The 19,872-nt window shown below is 38.1% G+C and overlaps 1 protein-coding gene across 4 annotated transcripts; it reads right to left on the reverse strand.

Annotated features, from left to right (window-relative positions):
• Positions 1-57: 57 nt before the first annotated feature.
• LSM14A (LSM14A mRNA processing body assembly factor) lies at positions 58-18,123 on the reverse strand. Of its 4 annotated transcripts, none has more exons than XM_071756729.1 (10): positions 17,722-18,123; positions 11,204-11,367; positions 10,177-10,309; positions 9,020-9,139; positions 7,048-7,224; positions 6,677-6,739; positions 5,782-5,961; positions 4,115-4,286; positions 3,036-3,264; positions 58-1,392 (listed from the first exon to the last, which is right to left on the reverse strand). In XM_071756729.1, the coding sequence occupies exons 1-10, from the start codon at positions 17,840-17,842 to the stop codon at positions 1,369-1,371; spliced, it is 1,383 nt and encodes a 460-aa protein (XP_071612830.1). In that variant the 5' UTR covers positions 17,843-18,123; the 3' UTR covers positions 58-1,368. The 4 variants fall into 4 exon arrangements, with proteins under 4 accessions (XP_071612830.1, XP_071612829.1, XP_071612832.1 ...); XM_071756728.1 differs by having other exon boundaries at positions 9,020-9,142; XM_071756731.1 differs by lacking the exon at positions 6,677-6,739.
• Positions 18,124-19,872: the final 1,749 nt, after the last annotated feature.

The following is a 19,872-nucleotide window of genomic DNA, read 5'->3' on the forward strand; positions in this document are numbered from 1 at the left end:
TTTATCACCACTGAACATTTTGAAGTAAAAAAAAAAAAAAAAAAAAAAATCAGCAAATTAGATCAAAATGCTTTAATCTTTGGATCCCTTTATTCCTGTGGCCTTCACATACATACACAGACACAAATGACCAGATTTCCTATTTCAGCATATCAAAAAGCTGTAACTAGTCATTCAGAATTGGCAAAAAGTCCATACTATGTCATTTGTGAATTCACGGTCTTAGAAGCAGAGTCTCAATGTCTCCAAGCTATGGTCTATCAAAACGCAAACAACTTCAAACACTAAGAATTCTTTAAATTGCTTATGCCTACAGGTATTACAACAAAGTTAACATTTCAAGAATTGACAAATGGAGACATAATTTTTGTCCCAGGCATTCCAAGAGAACCACGAACTCGTGTCTGCCTGGTCCATTATTAAAAAAAGTTAATATTCATCACTAAGTAAAATTCATTGCAAACTTTGACATACGAAAATTTCTTTTCTCCTTATTTGAAAATATCTCCTTAATTTGGTCAAATCCTGTGATATGCCAGAAACTACAAAATCAAATTCTTGTAAGTGAAGAGTGTATGCAGTTTCATGTAATGGAAGAACATTTTCAAATCTTCATTATAATCCAAATATAAAATCAAACACTTAAGCCTGAAAAGCTGCTAAAGAAAAAACCCAACTAATTCAGTGTTCTTCAGCATATCAACTTTTGCAATAACACAGTATGTTTGCCGACTTAAAAATGTTTATTCTTTAAAAAATTAGTTGCTTTTTATACAGCTATACAAAGTTTGTAATGTTTCTTTGGCAATGGGATATAATGGAATTTTACAACTATATAAAAAGTTTCCTTTGCCTAAGAAACAGTATTTACTGTGTGTACATATTTCACTGACAAAGCAAGTTTTCTACTGTCCAGCACCCTAGTTGATAAAAGTACAACTATCTCAAAAGGGATATTACAGGATTTCCAAAAAACAACCTTCAGTGGATCAAAACACTCACAGTATCGACGGCCTTCTGCATACAATTGTCCTTACAACATGAAGCAATTATCAAATTCAGTTTAGTAATAAGAAAAATCCTTTCAGTGATGAAAAAATACTTAAACTCCATCGAAGTACTGCTTTATAATTAACTATACGTAAGAAATTACTTATCCTTCTGTCTCAAATATATTTAATGCTCACTGTTTTCAAAGATGGCCATTTTTCAAAAGTAACTGCATTACACCCCTTTGAAATTAAATAGTTAAATCCCAGTGCTGGTGACAAGTATACAGCAAATTAACTTCATTCTTTGCAGAGATCGAAACTAATTCTCTGGATCAAGAAGATCGAGACGTTCACCCGGTTTCATCTTTCATGTAGACTATGCAGCAACTTTGTTGTCTTTCTAGAGGGAACAACAGTAGAATGTTAATTTTGCAAAACAAAAATCACACATCAATCTGGGCAACAGCACTGGAGGAAGATGCACTGTGAGACTGCTTCCCACCTTCTGCCATCAGAAAGGAGACCTCTGTGTGATCACGCCAGCACCCAGAACACCCTCAGTCTGGCACACACTGAAGCAGCCTGTCCTTAAACCAGGCTCCCAGCCTTGGTCTTTACACCACCTCCTCATTATTTGGAAGGATGTGAAATTCTTTCACTCAAAAATTCAAATCTTTGATTTTCAACCCCTCAATTCAGTTCATGCTCAGCTACCAAAAATGTCTTTAAATCCCAGGACTAACTGTTGCAAATCAGTGAATGAGTAACTGAGGGGCAGTCAGAGAATTTTGTCATGAATAAACCTCTCTCTCTGCCCCCACATTTGAGTTGCATATACACAGCCCGTGCCAAGAAACGTGACCTCCACTGAAATCACTGTTAAGATTTTGGTTTTGCAAACAGCTGAGCTCTGCTTATTTACATAAACTGTATAAACTTTCATAAAGACAAGAATTTATAGCAAGTGCCCTTAAGACACCACTAGCACAGAACACATCACTTTACTAGATAGGGCTCACAAATACGTGCATCCTCTGAACAGCTGGCAGGAAGAGTTAAGACCTTCAACAGGAAACAGAGAAACAGAGGTCTTCAAAGCATTGCAAAAGCAACAAATTACATAACTATACTGTAAAAGAAGATTCTGTCTTTTAGCCATCATAGCTCTTACCAAACAAACTACTGTTTCTATGCTTACATAATTATAAAAGCACGTTTGTACATCATGTTCCTTCAGTTAGCAGACTTACATGGTGGCTTGTGCCTAATGCTTAAAAGAACATTAAGCTTTACTCATATTTAACTAAAAATAAATTATTAGTACTTATTTTAATTTTTAAAAAACACTTTCTCTATTGGATGGACAGGGGTCTTTTGCCCTATCCCCCAGACTTCCTTTTTACTTAATGACTGGCTGGAATAAAGTCAGTCCTGCCTTAGCTTTCCCAGCACCTATTGGATATAATGATGTAAAATCACAGGGGAAAAAAAAAAAAACAAAACCCAAACAAAAAACCCACGACGTTACAGAAGGCTAACATTTTAACCTTCATTTTTGCAAAGGACCACCACTATATATTGCAGTAACTTCACTTCCTCTATTTTAGGTATTATACAAGATCCCAGAAGTCTATAGGCTTTGTGCTAACCCAAAGAATTAAAAAAAAAGTCATTGCACACTAGAAGCAAGTTAAATTACTTCCCCTTGATCTTTATATTTTACAACACTGGTTAGAGAAATGCTTGCAATTCACATTTCCAACACTTGTATTAAACCTATAGAACTCTGACGTCTCTAACTCCCCTTCAATTCCAACTACAGAGCAAATATTTAGAGCACACGAAGAAAATCAGCTTTTAGATTTGGTTGCTGTTGATAGTAAAATGATGCTATGTAACTAGAATTTCAGGACTTTCAATTAAGTAGCTCAGAGTACCTGCAAGGAATTCTAGTGCAACATCAAATCTAAAACCTGGAGGTTTTTTTACCACTAGTTTCCAAGAACAGTGAATGAGGTTACAGAAAGATTAAATATATTTTACCCTATACTCAAAGTCAGCAAACTCCCTGCCTCCACGACCTCCTCTGAATCCACCACGAAATCCCCTGGGGGCAGTGAAGCCACCTCTTCCACCTCCTCGTCCTCTTCCACCTCGGAAGCCAATTGCCCCTCTGCCTCTGTACCCTCCACGGCCGCGATTGGGACGCAGGGGTATTCCAAAGGTCTCAGCATTTAATCTTCTTTCCTCAGCCCAGGTGGGTCGCCGTTCTCTGCCACACAAAAGGAGAAAGGATTATTCTAAAACACATTTCAGAAAGACTGCCCAGCTAGTTAGAATCACAAGAAAGCTCATGAAATAAAAGAAAGATATATTAATCACATTGTAAATCTCCATTGACTCTCCTGCAAGAATTTAGGTGTCTGCCACAATTCATTTAACTCAGTGAAAAGGGATACGCATCATTAAATATATATTTATAATGCTGTAAGAGTTTCCTATATGGAAGGACAAACTCTGTATCCTCTGCAAACAGCATCACATATTCAAATTAATAAAAGCTGTCTGCACTTTAAAACAAGAAACAGAAAGTAAGAGTTTTCAGTTACATATATTGTTTTATGTAAGTGGCAGTACAACGATCCATGTCCCACCCTGTAATTCAAAATAGGTCAGCAACCCACACTCTCTTGATAAAAAGGCAACAGCAGAAGATAAACATCAATTTTCCTGAAATGCTATCTTCTCATTCAAACAACACTTTCTGGCCAAGATAGTTACGTAATCTACTAAACCATTACTAGAGCACAGTCATAATTAATTGAACTGAAGTCGTAATTTAGTAAAGAAACAACAAAAATACCTCACTTTACTAGATTTGGAAAGGAGTATGTACACGAAGTTCTAGAAGCATGGTTCCAGAACATTTAACTACTACTGAAGCACTCCACCTACCCACAAAGACAATCTGTGCTTCATATTCCTGCTTTATTTTTGCCCATTGCACATGGAAATAAGCTTTACCCACTTTCAGTTCAGAGCTGATTGTAATGAGTAGTGCTGACACTACCTTGTGACACATGCTTTAAGTAGATTAACAAGCTTCCTCTTTCAGGTCGTACCTATTGTCATCACAGGAGATGTTATCAAAGAAAGATTTGGTTTTGTCATAGTAGCAGTTGGGTCCAAGTGGATCTTCCTCATCCGCATTCCCTTCGCTATTTTGGGTATCAACACCTGAGTCACCTTTGTCTTCTCCGTTCACAGGCTTCTCTGGTTTCTCAAGTTTATCTTCTAAAAAATAAAAGTACAGAGAAGCCTTCCAGGCCATCATACTAAACAAAACAGCACTTAATTTATTTACAGACTGACAAACTACACTGAATGCTCAAAAATACAAAAAACCCCTCCAAGACTTAATGTGGAAATCAAATAGTTTGACCAATAAATTAGGATGTTTTGCGGCTGCTGCTGTCTGGAGGGTTTGATACCCTTTACAGTCTTTGTGGGTTTAATTAATAAAAAAAAACAACCTGTAGTAGAATGGATTGGCTAACCACCTATTTTCTAACCTCCTAGCTATCCCCTTTCCAGACTTAAAAGCCTCACTGTCATTCCTCATAAAAGCCATTCCATGTTTTCACTCATCCTTATTACCCTTCTCCTTTGTCTTCTAGCTTCACGCTGAGACACAGGGCTAAAATTCAAGGTATTATGCCACGAACTGACTTTATGAAATATTTCTTCACTAATGCCTGCAGTTCAACTTCCTGTTTTGACTGGTACAGAAAAAGAAGCTGATGGCTCAACAGAACTAGTTATCACGATTTTTAAGTTTAACTTGGAATGCCAGCAGCATAAATCTCATGATACTACACACAAACTGCAGATAACCAGCTCAGTCTTTCCACAATACACAGACTACTACTGTCTCAAAATATTTCTATAGCTCCTTATGATTAGCTTTCCCATTTCTCTTTATTATTCCCCCCAAAATTGGTATCAACAGCAAACTGTTAAGTTGCTTAAAAATAATCCAGCAAAGGAGGCAAGCACAAGAGAACAAATCCTAAGGGACCTGTGTTTTTTTCTCTACACAGAAATCTGAGCATTTGTTCCTACTTTTGGTTTCTCAGCTTTTAGCCAATCATCTACTGAAATAATTGGGACCTCCCTGTTTTAACCTGTAACAATTTTGTCCAAAAATAGAAATAGCAGTGTAAGGAACAGGTGGCTGGTCACAAGAGAATGAGGTAATCAAAACAGAAGCCTGCTAGAAAACAAAAGAAAAGGCTGGCTGTATGGATTCTGTCTACTGTGTTTCTTTGGAAAAGGGTAGAAACAGAGAAATTCTAGAAACTTTCTTGAACTCAAACTCCCCTGCATCCTCCGACAATTTTCTGATCCAAAACTCCTGGGTTTTGATTGCTTTTAGTCTATTAATAATTGCAAGTATAAAATACAGGTGCTTTTATATTGCATCTTACCCAGAGCTCAAAACTAAACTCACGTTATTGGTACATTTGCTTAAATAATCACTATTTTCAACCAAAAGACTTGTCAGACCATGCTTATAGTATCTGCTAGTTAAAATTCCTTCAAAATTCAAATACTGACCTAAGCATATTATTAAATGGATGACCCCAGTTTATTTGTTCATTGATCTATTTTTAATGTAATGACTGCAAACAAGGCTTAGTAGGAATACGCCTTAAGTTATTCTCCAAGGCAGGATTAAAACAGCAAGACAACATTTTTCCATGTTCAAATCTAAAGCAAAAATATTTACCTTTTAGTTTAAGTTTATTATGAAATTCTCTGTCAATCTCCTCCTTGTTGAATTGTGCATTTGCACTTTCAAAATCAAAGTCCTTCTCAAACTTCATTGGACCATCCCTTCTAATACCAAATCTTCCTCGGCCCCCTCTGTGACCTCCACGGCCTCTCCGTGCTGAAGGCCCACTTGGAACTGAAAAAAAAAAGGAAAAAAGGAAAAAAAAAAGAAAATTAATTTGGTTTTATTTTGTAGATAGGTTGGGGTTTTTTTTCAGAGGTGTTTGGTTGGCTTTTTGGGTGGTTTTTTTTGGTTGGTTGGTTGGTTTGTTTTAGGGGGGAACTTCATGCACACTCTTCCTGCAATTCTGTTGTTAAGAGAGCTGTTGGAGCAGCTTGTAATTTCTAAAGGCACCTAAAATAACTACAGCAGTGACACAGAAATCATAATTGTACTAAACATGGGTACTAGAAGACGTTCTAGAGGTCATTAAAAGCTTTCTGAAGAAGATTTAAGAAGATGTGGTTTCCCATCATCTATTTTCATAGGACAACAGCTTTTATTTCACACTATTGTGTTTATAAATCCATGAATAGTGCTCAGTTTTTGCATTTTTATTCAAATCACTTAATATACAGCAACCAGAAGACATTTTGTCTTTAATGTTGACTTTTTGCTTGTCTTATTCTGACCCAATGCAAGGTTACTTTTGCCCTCTAGAAACAATTCTGTGAAAGCATCCTAAATACTTAAATTCATTATTACAATAATCTGAACTGCAAGATTTCTGGATGTTAGAAACAAAATCCTAGCACTTTGCAAGTTATATGTAATGCTGGTTTTTAGCAGACTTTATAAAACTTAATGAAGTCTGAAAACAATGATAGCTATTTCTCAAAACAAGATTTACCAATTTGTCGTTTGTTTTCATTTCTGAGCTCATTTTCTGATCTTGAAACCTTGTGTGCTTCAGCTAAAGTTGGAAATAAAAAAATTGTTTATCCAATTAATTTATTATACTTTTGTATATAGTCATATAGTTCAGATTTCAAAAATTCCAAACCTACAGAAGTAAACCACAAGTTCATCTTCATAAAAGAAAGAAGTAATTTAGAATATATGCTTGACTTCAAAAAATAAATATTTATATATAACTCAGTTCTCTGCTGACCAGTCTACTACTAAGAAGACAGCAGGAAAATTCCTACATGTTACCCTTAAAAAGAGCACTTCACAGGTCTACAGAAGAAAATAAACCATAAGAAAATCATGAAAAGCTACCTCGTCTGTGCTCTTGATTCTCTAACGATTTTTGGTTAGCAGACACCAAAGGTCTGGCTGGTACAGGACTCCTCCTTCCAACTGGTGCTGGAGTAGGCAAGTGGGCTGAAGGTGTTTGTACTGCTTGTTCCATGGTGGGGCTCCTCCTCAAATGATCTATCTGAGGGCTTGAACGACCTGGACAAGAATAAAACAAAAACGAAAAACTCCAATATTTATTTCTCACCCACAAATTTGATTTACTGGTCTCAACCAATCTAGACTGACAGGTTTACCTGCCTTACCAGTCAAGACAGATGTGTCCAAAGAAGAAATAAATATTTCTGCACCCTGAGATCTACTAATCCAGAATGAAGGATATTTAGCAATTCCCCTCCCCCAGTCTAGAAGAAAAAATGGGTAGGACAATTAATGCCTACCAACCCATCCGTGATGTGCATTTAGCTGTGGAATGACGTTGTTTTATTGATTGGAGGTAAAAATACACTTTCTGCCTCCCAGGAAAGCCAAGTGGAAAGTGACTGTTTCCAAAGATTCAATTATGATACTGAAATTTCATTTAATCTAGTGTATTCTGTTGTATGAACACCACAAAATAAATGAACAGTGATGTCTAGTGCAAGTATAATGCAAATGAGGGAGGTGTGAAAGCTTCCTGGCTCAATACTGTTTGTACATTTCACTTTGCAACATGAGTGACTGGAGCCAGAAGCATGTTTAAAATGGAGACAATTGATCCTGCCAGACAAGTTGATGACACCACATACTAAAGAATTACAATAAGACTCAAGACCCAGAAAGTAAAAGATAAGATTAATATCGTAACACCATAAAAAAGCTAAACAAACAAAAAAAAACCCCAAACACACACACCCCCCAAAACAACTACAGGACACACATGATCTACAAAGATGACAAATATTTTTAAAAGCAAACACATGCAGAAAAAAACTTATTGGTGCTCCACAGCAAACTTTGTAGCACGATGTATGTTCATCTGGAGCATGTGTCATACATTAAGTCCAAGAATCATACAGATTTTAATTTCACTTACAGAAAACCAAGCTACTCTTTTCAACAAAAATAGGAAGTGCTCTGCATATGTCTTTCCCCCTTCAATTAATGCAACAAAGTAGAACTTATTCTTGGTAATCCACCCAACTATTCCTAGAAAGCAGTCCTAGCTGATAAATGACTCTTAACTAGAATTGAGGAAGAAAAAAATCCAGTTGCTATGAGTGTTTTAACACTACTGCATTAACTTAAAAATAGCATTAAGAAGATATCAAAGGACATGCTTTTACCTGCAGCAATGAAGAGTGGAAGAGCAGAAAATAATGTCTTTTGGGCATATTTGCATGAAAGTGAGGGTAAGGTACTAAACATTTAGTTTTGTTTTTCTTTGACACTCAAAGACCATCAACAATTTCCTTTTTACATCCACTGTCTTTTCCCAGTATTACACAAACTACCCATACAGTTTCTATTACTACTAAGCTGGCTTAACTATCTTGTCACTACCTCTACAGGCAATACGGTCTGCTGTTACTATTACCTTTTTAAACATACATTAGCAAAAAGATACTGTTAGGATTAAAAAGTTAAAGATTTTAGGCTAGGACTTCACTAGTCAATCAGTGTGAAATACCGTCAACTTTTTCATGTTATCAGTAAAACTAGATACTGGATTTCCATATGCACCTATTGCTAACATTAATCCACTGAATTAAATCCTACTCCTCGATATAGATTTTTTAAGGATAACAACTAATGTGTTAACAATTACCTATGCAGCATGCCAAGATGTAGGAGAACAAATTTAAAGTACAAGTACAAAGCCTCTCAGTGCTTTCAGGTTCTTATATCACATATTTTCATAACAGAATTCAGCTCTTTGGTTAGCATTTTGGGCAACCACCTAAATGGGCACAATTGGTCAAAAAAGATCAAGAAGTTATTAAAAATTATTTACCTTGAGACATCTGTGTTTTTAGTGATCTTGCATCTGTTGTAAATGCAGAACCAACTGCAGTGCTTTGAGACATGCTAGCGCTGGCTGAAGAGTCTGTTCCAAATGATGTTAGAGAACCTCCTGCTTTGAAAGAAATAATACAGTTGTAAAATCTGTTTTAAACCTTTTTCTAGGTTTTTTTTAATTAGTGCTGAAAGATTAGTGAAGGTACATTAGGCCAGTGTTCTAGAATACATTTAAATGTGCCCTTCCCATACACTTAAAATGTAATGTAATGTATGTATTCATAGTAAGTTGGTAAGACTGTATTATATCAATGCTTTTTATCCAAAAAGTACTGCTAACTTAAAAACAAAAGTATACTAATGAAAATTATTACAGAGTAATAAACCAACGTTATCAGTATATACTTTCACCAAACATCTCAAACGAAAATTGACTGTCACATCTTATTAACCAGTATTAACTACTGTTAAATTCTACATCTTTCCTTTCATATGGCTAACACTTTCAATAGCAGGAGTAACACTGTCACTGTAAACAGTTCCAAGAATGTAAGTTCCTATGTCAAAAACTAAAAGGTGACACAAAAAACCTCTAGGTTGATGAGTCTCTGAAAGCATTTGCAGTATACAGGAGCAACTAACCCATGCAGCTCACAAATACTTCAAGCATGTACTTCATGCCAAGCTAACATCTCAGGAATAGCTGGAGCACTGTGCTGGCACACAGGGATGCTGAATAATCCAATCCCACGGTTAAGGCGCACACCACCTGGTCAACCTGGGATACCAGATGTCCACAGCGCTGCTATGGGGCCTTTGTGGAGAAGCTGCCTCTACCACTTGTGAAATATGATGAACACATGATGAACATAATGAATATAGACAAAATAGAATTAATTAATGAATACAGGAACCTTTCTCTGCTTCCCCTCTGAGACAGGATGTTAATTTCTCAATCATAATCAGTTTAATTTGAACTGCAAAGACTATAAAGAAACTCTCTCAATTTGAGCTAAACTGTGGGACTTACAGAGATGAAAGAATTTGTACCTACCCTTAAGATGAGATGTTGATAGAACTATAAGCACCAATTACTGTCTATGCACTCACATGCAACTTCACTTACAGAAAAACACCTAATAATAAACATACCAACTCCAACAGCGCCGAACTGCTGCCCCACCAGCGGGCTTGGACTAAACTGACTGTATGCAGGCATTCTGCCAAAAGGACCATAAGAGCCCACAGACTGGAATGAAGATGTAGTCGAAGATCCTAGTGAAGACTAAAGACAAAACACACGTGCAGAAATTCATGTTTGCACAAAAAGTAGGAAATAGTGCTGCAAGGCAAGAAACACTGAAACTGTAAAACTATGTGTTAAACTTACCCTAACACTACCACTGTGACTAATACATATAAAGGACTGTATCATTCATCAAGTTGAATCTTTTAATATCGATAATTTATGGTCTTTAACAAAGAAGCAAAGATAGCACACAAAAATAAAAGAATGACACATTACTCAGCATGAAAACCCAAAAGAGGCAACAGCAGAAAACATTTTCAGATATACATATACAGTTTAGAATGCACTTTTACCCTTCCAATATCAAACTTGTGAAAACAGTACCATCAAATTTTGAATTTGTTTCCCTAGAGCCTGAGACACTGGACTCCTGATCAAAACGTGTATAAGATTTTGTTGGCAAACTTGGGAAATGTCAGCTTTTCCTTAAAGTTTAAAAAAACACAAACAATGACAGACTAAACCAATATTAATATTAAATATTAATATTAAAATCCAAACAAAACCAATACAAACAACCAATGATTTTGGAGAGGCTTCAGCATCCACTCCATTTGACTGATACCAAGTCTGATCTTTCCAAGAAGTCTTGCATATGGACCCTCGTAAGCCAAGTACCTTTCAAAAAAGGCATCAGGGTCCAGTCATTTTGAAAAACTGGCAGCTTTGATATCCACTGCATTGTGCTGGAGTTAGATTTTAACCTCAGCTTTCACAGATTCAAGAGAGGAAAATCTTTTCAGAGTTGTTTATACTGGGCTGTGAACTTCACAGTGACAAATTTTTTCATGTTTAAACACTCACCTAGAAAGCACCTAAATACAGGTTACATCTTGGGCAACAAATACCTAAAAATATGTTTTGACTTACCTGAACAATAGCAGGGTCCTGTGGCAAAGAACACTGAGGCTTTGGTGGCTCACAGACAGTTAGGTCTTTAATGTCACTGCCACGGAATATAATATACTCAAAGACTTCATCACGAGGAGGTATGGGTCTATCAGTTGGTCTGTCTTCTGTACCAAAGGAGCGAACTGCAAAATTGGGAAGAGAGAAAAATAAAAAACACACCACATTCAATTAAAAGGTTTTAAATACACTGCAGAGACCAGCAGCTTTAAATAAAAATAATAAAATTCTGTTGAGGGAAAACAACTTAATACAAATTCCTGTTAAAAATTAAGCAAAAAGATACCTATTCCTTACTGAAAGACTTAACTTATGCTATCACTCACATGGTGAATATTCTGACTGTTTTGTGGAGAAAAGTGAAAGCAGCAATGCAGTTTTTTTGCTAAAGTTAACACTTTCTGGACATTATAGAAACTGGAACACCAACAATCTGTAAATAAAGGACTATGTGAGTTTACATACTTCACATTCTGCAATTGCAAAAAAAAGAAAAAAGTATGCTAATGCTACCGGAAACTAGAATATTTAAAGTTACTAAAAGCACAATATTTCTTAACAGATTCAAGGTCTGAATCAGGACTGAAATAGAACTTAATAATTCTGTGGTATGTACATACGATTTTCACTATGCAAACTGCATTCTTCTTGCTGGTGTAAGAATCACATGGGCTCTGTCAAATTAAGTAAACTCATTGGGGCATAATCGTCTTCCTAAGTAGGCCTGCATAGTATGCAACACATCAACACACAAAATCTATTCGTATGTACTTAGCTGAATTTCAGCAGTTTTCAGACACCCTAGCAATCAATCTTATCATGCTTTTCCCTTTGCACTACATAAAATCTGTACCACTCATTCTGGATGGCATCACTTTACTTTCAGTACCCTCTCAAAGACTTTTCAGCACCTCAAGACTGTCAACTGTAGAATATAAAGTGAAATGAACAACAACAAAAAAGTAAATCTGATGAGATTTGTCTCCAAGAGCTAGGCTTTTGTAAGTAAAAACCAAATAATGAATTTAAATCAGAATAGAAAAAAAAGCAACCTAATAAAAAAGCCAAACCCAAACAAACAAAAAAACAGCAAAAAACCTCCACAAACCAAAACCCAACCAAACCAAACAACAAACCATGACAATCACATTCTACTGACCATCAACTTGCTGCAGCTTTAACAATTGATCATGACTGTCTTTGCTGTAGCCTTTTAAGAGGTTTTTGTTTGCTTTTTAAGATACTGCAGATTACACTGAGAAAAGATCTGTATTTCAATTTAATTTACCAGAATTAGTTTTCTCTTTGTTTTCAGATGCATCAACAATTTGGAGACATCATTAGGTACTTATTTGCAGCCACAAAACCATTAGTTAAGAAGAGTTTCATGTAGCGTTAGTTGTATAAAGTGATACTGAGTCATTTCTCAGGCAGCACCATCTTCCATCACTGTTGCTTCTTCTAGCACTGAATAAACAAAGCTTATCAATCAAGAATTACAAATCTTTTTTTGAGAAACAATTCAGGGGTAGAGATCAATTAACTGCACACTATAATGAAAAGTAACATTAAGTGGTTATGATTATTTTGTTCATACTTATCTACTGAGCTGAATTTTATCAACTTTTTTATTTCTGTGCATCTGGAAGTCTGCTCTGAACAGTACTAGTAGTGAAATGTAAGTGCTGTAAAAAGGCATAAATTGCTAAGTGAATTTCAATCTCTCCTCATCTTCCTCTACAGATTTTATCTGACACAAAAATTAGCAGAAATTATAATAAAATAATGCACAACAGCTTAGCAACATTAACAATTGGTCATGTGCATTACTGTACTTCATTCTATTGCTTTTTTATTCATCAGGCTACTCTATTTCACTGCCTTGACCAAGGATCCACCTTCAATTTCTGGCCACCCTATACTTTTGTTAGATAACTAAATTAACTGGGCTCTTCGTTGCATCATTTATCTTGCTGCCTTAAGTAAAATCAACATTAATTTTTTTATTGCTTCTCTATCCCACACTGAAATGCGTAGCCATTTCATCTAGAAAGGTACATAAAAATGGACAGGATGTCATAATCAAGTTACTTTTTACCTTAAGTGAAGTGTAGCAACACAGCAAAACAGGGTAGAAAACTTGATCACACCTCACCTTCATGAGAAGTTAGGAATTTGACAAACTATTACTTTGAAGGAATTAAGTGAGAGCTATGCTGCATTTTATTGTTAATATCAACATCACATGACAGATACAGGGATGATTTAACCCAGGACAATTACTTTTCTCCATTCTATAGGTGAGCAACCTGACTTTCATCTACTGACACCTTATTAGAGATAAAGAGATTCTTTTGTATGTCAAAAAGCATGTCTTTATTCCTATAATAAATTAAAAAAAAAAAAGTATTTTCAATACCAACAATTAGAACTAATATTTAAGAGATTCAGCTGTCTATGCAACTCGATCAAGACATCAATAAGATAATAAATAGGTTTGCAATAAAAGATATCCAGTGCTGCTACTAAGAGTTGGGTTTTTTTTTTTTCCTCCATCTCTTCCATGCCCAAATTGAAACTGGTTTTAGTGCAACTTCCTGCAAAATATAAACGTAAGTTCACCCAATGAAGAATCTCTCTGCTGGAGAGAGGTAAGCAAACTTCACTCCTCTGGAGTTCAGCCTTCTCTTCTCACCCCAAAAGAACAAAAATAGTAAGTCCAAGCATGGCACTTAAAAAGATACCACCACTACCAGAACAAATAATTTCAATGGCTACCTTTGTTCAAAACATCACAACCTTTCCGTGGAAACATGCTTAGATGCCTGTACATGACATAAAAGGAAAAGAATTAATGTGAAGGAGCCAGCTTGTGGCAGGCTTCAGATCAATTAATTGTCTCTACTGGCAAGGGTGGCAAATTAACTGAGATACAGATATGAGGGAAGCAAGGTGGGCTTTGACACTAGGAATTTTTCTGCTGTGACACATGACTCTTGGTTTGGCACCCCCCCCTAACCCTCAAGACATGGAATCAGCATGTCACTTAACTGATTAAAAAAATAACTTCATAATAACTTCATGAAAATTTAACCCTTCTCTTTCCTGCTCTCACCCCTGAACTATAAGAAATGTTTAAATCTTCAAGACTTGAACCTGCCTACTTTTCTGAGTCTCTCACCCAATTATTATTGTCTAAAAGTAAAAAAGAGAGAGGAGTTTTCTTTCATATATCATTGATAATCATGTCATGATTATTCTTTAACAGCCACAGGCAAGGCTGCAATCACTTTACAACTGGGAAATTTTACTCCTAACCGTGGCTTGCAAACACTCTATTCTTAAATTGGTTGGACTTGAGGTTAATTTTAAAAATCAAGTATTACTTGGAAGAATGAACTAGGAGGACAATCCACATTAATTTAACTTGAAACTTGAGAATAAAAGTGGGTGGTTCACTAGCTCTGAAAAGATGACAAACCAAAGAAAGCACATGCACCAATCATATATAAAACCCTCAAATACTTGTATAGCTTGCTTAATATTTGGAATCTGATACAGATGGGACTTTTCTCTGTTATCTAAATAGCAATACACTTTAACACTCTATGAAAAAATGCATCAATTTCCCTTACCACACTTCAGCCTAGGATAAAAACGCTGTACTAAGTATTTAAATGGTTGCCGCATTCCTCTAATTTGTGAGACACAGGCTACAATTTTCACTAGTGAGAAGACCACAGCTCTATAAATACAATGCCCCTTAGAAAACTACAGGAGTTTGCTCCTCAGCAACTGAAGTCTACAATTAGTTCTCTGTTAGCAACCAAAAAAAAATTTATTTCTGTTTAAAACTCCACAAGATTTAAAATAGACGAAAGCATTCCGCATGTTCAACTTCCTGAGATAATTCCCAGACTTGAGCCCACAGAAGTCCTGCTGTTAGGCAAATGTGTAATTATTCTAGAACAGATTCTAGATTTTGCACTTTGTCAAAAACAACTTCAGCCATTTCCATTAGGAAATTAATAATTGTAAACTATCCTGAACTCGACCCAGGTAGCAGTCATGTGAAACCAGCTACATAGCAGAGCAATTGAAAGCATCGAACCACCTTTTTAGGGTTTTTTTTCCTTTTTCTGGCACAAGATTTTACATTGGTGGTAAAGATCTACAGTAAACAGACCTGGATTGACTTCTGGACTCACCACAGGAGAAAGAGATAATTATTAGCTGGTCAACATACTTACAGACAGTGTAGAAGGAAGATCTGCTGCTTCCACATACAGACCTGGCCATCATTAACCACACTTGCCACCTTACATAAAGGCTATCATACCGCATTCACATGACCTAACCCTTCACAAACTTGAGTACTCTACAGTTGAGCATTTTGTTCATGAGCACAGTGAACTGTTTTACAGTCCAATATGGCTCTTATCAGTATCTAGATTAATCTCAAGATTTTTCAGTCGAAATGGCCTAGAAATACTGGTTTATTCTCTTCTGAATCACGACACTCTATTACAAAACACACATTCTTTGGCTAACTCAGCCACGTTTTATTAAAGCAAATTTAATGGTTTAGACTTACATTTCTGATGGGAGGTATGGAAAGAGAGGAGATAAGATTTATAACTATAGTTTGATCCTTTGATCCATCTTAAATATGTACAATTTGGCAGATACGCCTTAATGTAACTTAATCACTCTCAAGAAGTCATGCAAAATTGGCTTAGTCAGCACCAAATCTGTCTAATTTATGGCAAGACTATGAAAAGCTCCACACGGAAGGGATTCTTCTAAGTGCCTTTATACAAATCCTAACAATCCCACCAGGCAACTGGAATTTCTATATTTTTGTAATGATAGTGCTTATCTTTTTCTCATATCAACAAACACTAGCTGTCCTTTTTAAACATATAATTCCACTACAGCAGGGTAATTTAACTTAAAGGCAACTTTAGAAATAAGTAAAAACCATATCATGAAAGTTAAATGCCCCATAAATGAACTATGCGAGACTGGGACCAAACCTACTACCAGGTGTTTCAAAGCATACATGTAAGAATTTACAAAGCAAAGCAAGCTCCTACATAATAATAGCTGGGGAGTGGGAGGGGAGGAAAAAGAGGGCCTTAAAGTAGCAAGACACACAAACAAGAATTACCACAAAGGCTGAAGCAAAATGGAAGCAAACAAACTACTATATGGTATCAACTCTACAGACCAACTATTCTATACACCAACTCTGTAAAATGTAACATAATGTAATTGTACAAGAATTCTAAGCCTTTCATATCAAACAGGAACAGAGTTTGAATCTCAGTCCCGAATATTTCATTTACACAAGCAATTTTTCCCCTTACTTAGCAGCTAAATAAGGTCTCTGCTTTTATATATACATTATACAGTAAGACTGCAGACTCAAGAAGTGTAAAGCAAAACACCACTGAGTTTTGCAGAATCTATAGTAAGAAATTAATAAAAATTCTGACAACGTCAGAATATTACACCTCTGCTGCCATGGCTAGTATACTTCTGTTGAGAGTGCATGATCAGGCACTCGGAGAGATCCTTTGGATGCCCAGTTTCAAAGATCCTCTTTTTCACTCTCCAGCGTTTGATCACCTTCTCGGAAAACTTTCTCACACATACACAAACACATTCTCACGCTAGGGTCTATACTCAATTTCTGTTTATATAGGGCCATATAACTACCTCCGAAATTAAGAGCTCATGATCAGCCTTCTTTGTTGATAACCAAACACTCAAAGGACTCCCTTTAGACTCCAGGTGTTTCCTACTCCAGGATGCAGAAGAGTTCAGTCGCTAGCCGCTCTGTACCCTGTGGGTCTGGAATCCTCACGATGCAAAGAAATCCTCTTTCCAGCCTCCCTCTCCTACTCCCTTTTATGCAGTGACTCTGGACTACTTCCGCCGCTAAGGGCTTTCTTACTTCTACTCTTTTCAAGATTCTTGAGTAGCGCCTAACTAGATAACGTTCCCAGCTCCTTTTCACGACAGGCCCTCCCTACAACACCACTTTGGGCTTTCCATAGCCCTCCCCGAAGCCGGGGGAAAAGCCTCCAAAGCGCTCTCTCTCTTCCGACCCCTTCCTTGGTCGCTTCCACCTCCGTCGCGAAGCGCCGCGGGACGCCGCAGCCCCCACCGTCGGGGAGGCGGGCGAGAGGACGCGCCTCCGGCCGAAACTACCCGCGATGTTACCAAAGCTACATCGACCCCCCTCGCAACTGCTGCTGGGCCCTCGTAGGCTGCAGGCCTGACCCCCGCACCCCCTTCTCATCGCCGCGATGCCACGGACGACCGCCGCGTTTTCAGGTTTTCGCTCGATCGCCGACGGGCTCCCAACAGTCCCTACGCCGCCGCACACCCCGCGGTCCCGCTCCCCTCCCGCCCCCTTCCCGAAGCGCTGCTGGGCCGCCAGGGCCCAGTCTTATACTACACCAGATTCTTACCTTTGGCCAGCGCCACAGTGGAGTTTTCGGTGTCGATGGTGTACAAGATCCCTTCATAACGGATCTCGGCCTTGGAGATAAGGCTGATCTTGCTCCCAATGTAGGGCGTCCCTCCACTCATGGTGCTGGCTCCTCGGTCAGGGACACCCCCCCCCGCCTCCTCCCCTGCTGAGCGCTCCTAAAGCCGGATAAACAACTAAACAAGCCCGGCTCAGAATCGTAGTAGGCGCTCTACTCCTCCTGCTTCGAGCCTGATCTTCCGCCGATCCCCCAGCGACTGCTCTCCCCGCGCAGACTCCCTCAGCACACCCCGCACCGAAAGCACCCTGAAGCTCCCAACATGGCCGCTGCCTTCATCTTCCCTCAGAGCCGCCCTCCTTCGCTCCAGCCGCGAAATGGATGCCGGGAGCGGAGGTGATCTCGCGAGAACTGCCGGTGGAGGGCGGGGCGAGACGGGGTGGGTACCGCTGAGGGGCGGGGGCGGCCATTCCCGCCGGGAATTCTATTGAGCGGCCTGGAATCCCCGGATGTTTGGGTGCGTTCCTGCCTCACGGATCTGGTGCGGGCTCCCGGGGGCTCCCACCGCACGGGGGTCTCGGTTGTGCCTCCTCGCACTTTCCCTGCTCGGTCAAGGGGTGAAGTGCGGGGCCTGGGGCTCCCCCTCCCCGGGCAGTTTGAGCTCGCAGCCTGGAAACCGCACCCCTGCCGTAGCTTGTGCGCACCGGGGATGTGGAAGTAGGTTTGGTGATTTGGAAGTTTCGGCTTGGTTGGGGTTTTTTATGAGAGAGAAAGGCCCAAGACTGCCTGGCGTTGGATACTAAATTCTTGTGATCCTTAATAAATAATCCATTTTAGCATCCAGTTATGCAGAGAGCAGTAGAAGTTTGTAAATATTTGGTTTTTGTTTCAAGGGGAAGTTTGTTTTATTTAGCTGGGACAGTCAGATCTTGCCAAGAATGCAATTCTTTATGTAATCTTGACTAAAGATAAATTAATTTGAAAAAAATAACCCTTTTAGTCCAAGTAAACACACACTAAATATTTTGAGATTACTCCTACCTTTTACACTTTAGGTAAAAATTACAAATGAGACTTCCTGTGGGAGACTTTACTTGCCAAAATGTGATATTGCCTTAGGCCCCCTCTTTATATTTGCAGCCTAGAAAATTTCATGCAACAAAAAGAACTTCTAGCAACGGTCCTTAAAAGCTTTTGTTGCAGCAACTGGACACTGTTGCAAAGCTTCAGCGTGTAATTTGTTCAGAATAGGGAAACATGATAGCAAGCCAGATTGTTCTGGAACAGCCTGATTGTTTCCAAGTAGGAGCCCTACTAGACCTTTGGAAACTTTATGCCCAAATTGAAGTGACTATTAAGTCATGGAGGATTTAAGTGCCCAGAAAGCTTACTGTGATGTGCTTCCAGCACTTCCTGGCCTACCTGAAAGATTTAGGAACACAATCAATGTACATTCAATGCCAGGGAAGGCCACTGTTGAAAATCGGCATTTGTAACACAGCTCAAAGTAAAGATACTGTTTAGAAAAAATAAGAAAAGATACCTATGTTCTGTTACAAAGCAGGAGAGAGGGAGTATTCCTGACCAGCTGTAGGCTGGTCTGTGGATGCTTCTCAGCATCTGTTGGAGGAGGTGGTGAACCCAGTAATAACATCGAGGTTCAATTGCAGTCTGTGTTTTGTGCTCTTCCTGATTCTGCCTCCTTGCAGGAGATGGGTCAGCTTCATGAGTATTTCAGATGAGGATTCAAGCAGAAAACTGTCAAAGTTTACTTTACAGTTGAAAAATATTTTTACAGCATGAAGTGAATTTCTGTTATATATACAGAGAGGTCTGAAAATTCATCTTAAGAAATTACCTCAAAATCTTACCTAATCCTGGCTGGTACCATTTTAATGTTAAATTAAAACTTAAGATAGTTAAATTGTATATTTGAAGGCACTGAAAGTGTGCATTTGAAATAAACTTATGTCACATAACTAGGAAAGTGGTGCTCCTTTCTAACTGCTTTCACTTATTTAGAAGACAAAAAGATACTTATCTGTGTGAACTGTTATTATCCCCTGCAGCCGAAACATGGCACTTGTACTTCTGTCACATTGTGAGTTATTAATGAAAATCTGAGGCTGGAAG

This window comes from Heliangelus exortis, chromosome 13, assembly GCF_036169615.1.
Source record: "Heliangelus exortis chromosome 13, bHelExo1.hap1, whole genome shotgun sequence".
Taxonomy (NCBI): domain Eukaryota; kingdom Metazoa; phylum Chordata; class Aves; order Apodiformes; family Trochilidae; genus Heliangelus; species Heliangelus exortis.